The sequence below is a fragment of the Ctenopharyngodon idella genome, chromosome 17 (genome assembly GCF_019924925.1).
Source record: "Ctenopharyngodon idella isolate HZGC_01 chromosome 17, HZGC01, whole genome shotgun sequence".
NCBI classification, from domain to species: domain Eukaryota; kingdom Metazoa; phylum Chordata; class Actinopteri; order Cypriniformes; family Xenocyprididae; genus Ctenopharyngodon; species Ctenopharyngodon idella.
In genome coordinates this window covers 7,080,592-7,087,500 of record NC_067236.1, presented here as the reverse complement: position 1 = coordinate 7,087,500, position 6,909 = coordinate 7,080,592, and the positions used below count along the sequence as shown (strand labels likewise).

Below are 6,909 nucleotides of genomic sequence, written 5' to 3'. Positions count from 1 at the left end.
TTGTTGATTAAAGTAAACACAAAACAGTGCCCAAATCAGCCCATTTTGCTTGTCTTGAAAAATGATATTTAAAGGCACAATATGTAAGATTTTTGGATAAAAATATCCAAAAACCACTAGAACAATGTTATATATTCTGTTGACGTGTACTTAAAATATCCCAAATGTTTCAAAGAATGTTTAAATCCAGAGAAATAAGCAGTTTTAACCAGGACACGGACCGTGTCGGTGCGTTGCCTATCAATAACATCATACCCGCATTACCCTCGGTTTAAAGATGCTTTAATATATAATGTTTTATTAGACAGGTGAGCAACTGTTTGGATGGATACATTCATTGACAGAAAACTAATCATGTTATATAGCTCAACACGGTTGTCTTATTTTTTAAATCTAGTTTTCTTGATTTACAGCGAGTACTATGACTAATTTACCATGACTAATATCGATCTAGCTTACTACAGTGTGCATTAAGTGTCTTGTAGTAGCCGCCAAGCGAACGCAGAGTAGCACTATAACAACTTTCAACACGCAAATGTATCTAATATGATAAAATAGCACTGCTGTCCCCCACATACGCTTGACCGGAAGAAGCGGAAGCGGCGACTGAGGCATAATAAAAGTTCTGCTGCTCGTGAGACAAGTCTCGCACTCGTCTTTCATTAGCAATCGCTCCAACGGCCTCGTTTCTGCTCGCACAGCATTCGCCCCTGCTCTGCTTCATACTACAGTAACATTAATGATTTCATCCATGAACATGATTTCTGCCCGAGTCCCATCCCGATGCTTTTCCACCGACTGTAGAAGGGAAGACAACACCTCTCATGATTCCGCGAAATCAAGGTGTCATCAAGCTACGCCTTTGTTTGAATAAGCAACCTCTAGCGGTGAAAATTTACATATTGTGCCTTTAATGAGATAGAAATTTTAGAATAGAATTTTATTTTACCCTTTGGAAATTGGTTGGATAAAAATAAAAGATTACATTTTTCTCAGCATGTTAATGCGTTATGCTGTTTACACATTTTCAAACCTTACAAATGTATGTGTACAGTTATAATAAGTTGTTTTGTGTGTGTGTGTGTGTGTGTGTGTGTGTGTGTACTTGTATAGTTGTCTTTGTGAGGACCAGTTTGAGTTTTAGACCATCGAAGTGAGGACTTTTTGGCCAGTCCTCACTTTCTGACACCCCTTTAATAGATTGTTTGAGGGTTACGATTTGGTTTTAGGATTAAGGTTAGAATTAGTTTAAGGTTAAGGTTAGGGTAAAGGGCTGGGGATTGCATTATACAGCATCAATGAATGTCCTCAAAGATAGCCATACAAACGTGTTTGTGTGTGAGTTCTTATGAAGAGGTTACACATGCTTTAATGTTTGAGAGTTGCATTGTGGTGCCTGTGTTTTATAAACGTTATCTAGACTTACCAGTACTGACTGCAGTAAGCCTTTTGTTTTGTGAGGTAAACCCTCGAGTCTCCGACATCAGGTCCTCAATCACTGTTGTTATTAGATTAGACATGTCTGTGCTTTCTCGCACGATTGTTAAGTAAAATGTTGTGGACACTCCAGAGCAGTGACTAAGATGCTTTCTTTCTGTTTTATTGCAGTTCTCAAACTAACGATAATATTTTCATATTTGTGTTAATTTGTATCTCTAAACACAGAATTCAGTTCTAACCTTGTCGCAATATTTATCGTCTTTCCCTTAAATTCATTCTTATTTTCTTTCTGTCGTTCAACATTCTCTCCCCATTCTTTTCTTTCATTATATTGCACTTTGTCTGTGTCTCCCACCTTCTACCTAGGGCTGGGCGATGTAGCTTAATAATAATGCTTCAATGATTTGACTATATTTAATCTCGATCTTTAATTTTTGTATTTCCTCCTAAATAATTTTAAGGGTCACTTTATTTAATTTTTTTTTTTTTTTTTTTTTTTTTTTTAATGATTGCTTATTTTAGCAACAGTATTTGTCACAAAATAGCCACAATTGTAGACTATTTTTTGTTTTAATAATGCCTTAAAATATAATTTATTCCTGTAATGGCAAAGCTGAATTTTCAGCAGCCATTAGTCCAGTCTTCAGTGTCACATGATCCTTGTGAATAAAAGTATTAGTTTCTTAAAAAAAAAGTATAAATTTACTACTACATTATATACAACTTTTAATACCATATTCTTGAACATTTCTGCATTATCAATCTTTGATTTGGGTGTTTTGAATTGATTGATTTATGAACAGGTTGAACTGATTCATGGAAATTATTCAGACAAGCAACTCAAATGTTTCTTTTCCCCTCAAAAGCTTCAATTTAGAGATGCTATTAATGCATCTTCAATCATGTTCACATACTCAAGAATTGTCACAAGTGCAGAAGTCAAAATTTGTCTTAATGATACTGTCTTTTGGAAACTTATCGGACAAATTAAAAGCATTTCCTGAGGTTTATTTTTTTATTGGCAGCAGAATCATTGCAAATATTAAGTAAATATTTGATGTATCGTCCAGGCCTGCTTCTACCTCTCTCTCCTTCTCACGTTCTCTCTCATGTTGTGTTTTCCAGTGAGCGGAATAGCTGGGCACTCTGAGTACTAACACTTCTGATCTGGTGCTCTGCTGGCTCTGGTCTCTGGTACTTCTCATCTTCTTCTGCTAAGCTCATCCAAAAATCCTAAACCGTTTCTCGAATGTTCTTACTCACGGCTGAGACTGCTCTCAATCTTTACCGCACTGCATCAGTCTTAACGCTTTCCTGAAAACACTTTATTCAGTTCAGAACTTTAAACAAACTTTCAGATGTGTTCTCTCCCTCTTTCTTCTCGTTTAGGAGCACATTGTTGGCAGCTCCTGTTTCTACCGCCAGCTCACGAGTCACGCCATCCCCTGGACGCCCAGCCCTGCCGTGTCAGCCTACCCAGAATGCCGCGGTCCCACGAGGTCTGGCTTGGGACAGCGAGCACTTCATGAGCCTGCTGCCCCTGCCCCGCCCACACGCCCGTCTGTCACTGCAAGAGACCCGCCTCTCCAAGTGACTCACGAATCGCCATGGCGGCGACGCAGCAGTTTTGGAATGTGTGACGCTCCTTTGCCCCACCTTGATCTGGATAGTGCGGATCTTCCCGTCAGCGAGGTCTGATGGTTTTACGTTAAACTCATTCAACTTTGACCCAAAAATATTAAGATGGGTATGCAGAGTTTAGGTGATGGAAGGATCTTTGGAGGAAAGATAACCAGGGTGTTCGGATCCAAACTGATTCGACCTGACCTATCGACCAAATTTTGAACTTTAAAAGAGCTTCAGTTTTGTTCAAAAGAGCTTCAGTTTTGTTCATATAGACCAGAAACTCTACTACAATTCAGGCACCAGAGAATCTTCAAAGTCCCTCCTAACCTTTGAGTTTTTACTGAAAAGTGCAGAAAGAAATTCAAGGAATATGGATTAAATGTTACCTATTGTGTTGGAGGATGCGAAGATTCGCACTAACTCACGGACTGGAGTTGAAAAGGCTGTTCGAGTGCTTGTGAGAAGAAGTGATTTCTTTTAATATCCCAAAATTCCCCTACACTGAGCTTTATAGAACATACTTCATTTGTGTTTCTTTCTGTACAGTTTCCTATTTTTAAAAGTTTTCTATGTGCTGTTAATGTGACTAATTGATCCTGTGGACTAAGCTGGGGGTTATTTTGACTGACAATTCATTTTTCATCTTTTATCCACACGTATACATATGGGTGAATTCTTGTTGCTGTAATATGATTTTTTGTCTATGTGCTCCACTAAATGATTGATCAAATCCACAGTTTCAATGGTTTGGATACAGTAAAACTGAGCTGACTGATGCTGTATAATCTGCCTACATCCCTGTCATTTTCTGGCATTCTGGGTATTACTGTATATGTCTGACCAGATGAGTGATAGTTTGTTGTTGAATTGTTCATTTTGTTGGGATTTGAGTATGACTACTATGATGAAATGCTTTTCAGTGTGTTTATTTTTGCACTGATTCATTTTTGCCCTGTGTCTTAAACAAAAGTGAAAAGAAAATCTTTTTCTCTTAAAGGTCCGGCAGTTTTAACCCTCATTTTTTTCCGTTTTGTGCTGTAACCATTTTAATCTTGTTTGTTTATATTATTTATTATAAGAAAAAGCAATAAACCAAGTCTGAATTTATGCTGTTGTTTGAATATCACATTTTGGCTTTCCATACAAAAATACAAAAATTATTTGATATACTGTATATGAATTGTTTTGGTGTTGTTTTTTCGGGGCTCATCGAGACCATCAGAAAGCAGAGGCTTTATTGCCCTCTGTTGGACATTTAAAGTACTGCTAAATAGTTGTATTGCTCATTGTGGCTCTGAAAAAACCTGTTAAGCTGATATTAAACATATTGACACATGACTCGCGCTAATTGTAATACTATTCAAACACATTAGGTAATTCACCCAATATATCAAAACAGTTATTCTTGGCTCTACAATATGTCCAGTTGTCAAAATACATCCATTGTTTTGCATGTCAGTGTTTTGTCCCATGTAAATTTTTTCTGACCTCACTGAGACTGTCATATTAAGGATGTGATGTCACCAACTATTAGATCATGACAGCAGTGACATCAGCTGGGATAATGTTGGCAGACATTTTCTCACAAGTTTTTAAAGCAGAGCAGCAGTCAAAATAACAGGGTTAAATAGACCGTTAAACCAAAAATTAAAATTCTGTCATTATTTATTCATGTCGTTTCAAACTCCTGTAATCTTCTCTGAAACTTTCTTCAGTGAACTATTCCTTTTAAGTCGTAATCACTGGCCTAAATTTAGTGTAAATGTTATTTGACATATGAGAAAGTGTATTACGTTATGGAAAGTTTTTTTTTTGTTTTTTTTTAATGATATCATGATTTATGCCCTTAATTAATTCTTTGTATTATTTTTTGCAGGAACAAAACCATGTCAGGAAACTAAGCTACAGTTATTAATTTGTAAAATTTCTATATAAGCTATAGCTTTTTGTAACATCTCAAAAATATCCAAAGTTCTTTTGGTAGTTCCAGTGTGGTTATTGTTAACTAAAACTATTATATTGAAATAATTTTGTTAAAAAATACAATATAAATATTAAATGAAAACTTACAATAAACCTTAAAATTAGAAAAATTGCCTAATTGAAATAAAATTGTATTTTATTAAAATAAAAAATTCAAGTAATAAAATTACTAAAACTAAAATGAAGCAAAAATATAACAAAAGCTATGATAAAAATGACAAAAGCACAAAATAACTGAAAATTTGAAAAATAAAAGGCTAATTAAAAATAGTATAAATAATAGTAAAATAACACTGGAGTTTAAGCACTTTCTGCATAACAGTTACTAAAACCAAGTGAATCAACAGATTTATGTTACATCAAAAAATTGTTTTATTGGGATACAGGCAAAAAGTACCGGCAACATTTCTTGTTTACTCATCATCTGCAGACAAGTCTTTTCAAGTTTCTTCAAGTTACCTACAGTATAGCGCTGACCTATAGCGTTTTGTTGTTGTCATTGAAATTGAAAAGATACCTAAACCATTAGTCAGAACTGTCAAACTTAAAAGGCTTTGTTCATGAGGAAAACCATAAAATCACCCACTTTGAGTTTCTCAGTTCCATTTAACCACAATAACAACCCAGCCCTAGTCGTCAGGCCTCACCCCTCGTAAAGACACTAAAACAGCCTAACAGTCTGGTCAGTCAAATAATTTAGAGTCAGCATTTTAATCTTTTTTTTTCATTTGTTTTGTTTTGCATGCAGCATAATAAAAATATAGATAGACCTATCACTAACATCTCAGACATGTAGTTTGTGTGCGAACAAGCTCTGTGAGACACATTATAGGCCTGTAAAATTCCTGGACTCACTCTCATCCATGAATGCTGCAGTCCATGTGTTACCACAAAAATGTTTATCAAGCTTAATTCAAGTGCCTGTAAATTATGGCAGGAAGCTGAAACTCAGCACCATCACAAGTAAATGACTCTGTTTGCTGCATTGTTTAATTATGGGTTCAATTAATTTGCTATTTGGATCATGGGGTCTGTTTACCATCAGATTCATAAATGTGATAGTTTTCCATAACAATGGAAATACATAGAAAGAAGCCCAGATACACATTCTTACTCTGTTTGTGCTGGTTTGTGGTAAATAGGAATTAGTTTATTTGTCTTCCTGTGGGTTTTATACACATTTAAATACACTTTAAGGGTTGAGTCAGATGTCTCCTTTGACACCTTTTTCAATATAGTTTTGTGTAGATGCTTAAAGTCGGCATGAAGCAGAAGTTGCGGTTGTCTTTTCTTCTCTACTGTGACGTCTATCCGGAGCTTTACGAATCTTTTAGGCTTGTTGGACATGCATCGGTGCTGCGCAGATCGATCGGCTTAAGACATCAAAGTACCGCGAGAGCGATTCAAAAGCATAAAGAGTCGTATGCCCTCCAAACGCTCTCGCGGTACTTTGATGTCATACACCGACCATGCAGCGCCGATGCATCTCGAACAAGCCTTTTGTTTCGAATTAGTGATTCGGATCGCGTTTTAAACTGCTAAACTGCTGAAATCACGTGACTTTGCCGCTCCGAACCACTGATTCGATTCGTAAAGCTCCGAAACAGTGTTTTGAAATCGGCCATCAGATATTGTTGAAAAGTCGTTTTTTTTTTTTTTTTTTGGCGCAAAAATGTATTCTCGTCGCTTTATAATATTAAGGTAGAACCACTGTAGTCACATTCTGTTTTAAATATGTCTAATAGCACCTTTCTGGATCTTCAGAGGTTCAGTGACATTGCTGGCAATAGAGGCCTCACTGAGCCATCGGATTTCATCAAAAATATCTTAATTTGTGTTCCGAATATGAACGAAGGTCTT

The 6,909-nt window shown here is 36.2% G+C and overlaps 1 protein-coding gene across 11 annotated transcripts in view; it reads left to right on the top strand.

Moving 5' to 3' along the window:
• The window catches only part of plekha1a (pleckstrin homology domain containing, family A (phosphoinositide binding specific) member 1a), a 17,621-nt gene extending 13,448 nt beyond the window's left edge, over window positions 1-4,173 (top strand). For 10 of the 11 annotated variants that reach the window (XM_051867023.1, XM_051867018.1, XM_051867021.1 and 7 more), the window contains one exon: window positions 2,830-4,173. In XM_051867023.1, coding sequence (XP_051722983.1) covers window positions 2,830-3,034 — 205 coding nt within the window. In that variant the 3' untranslated portion in view covers window positions 3,035-4,173. Of the gene's footprint in view, window positions 1-2,565; window positions 2,635-2,829 lie in introns of all 11 variants that reach the window. The other variant, XR_007925809.1, reaches the window with a different exon arrangement.
• The last annotated feature ends 2,736 nt before the right edge of the window (window positions 4,174-6,909 follow it).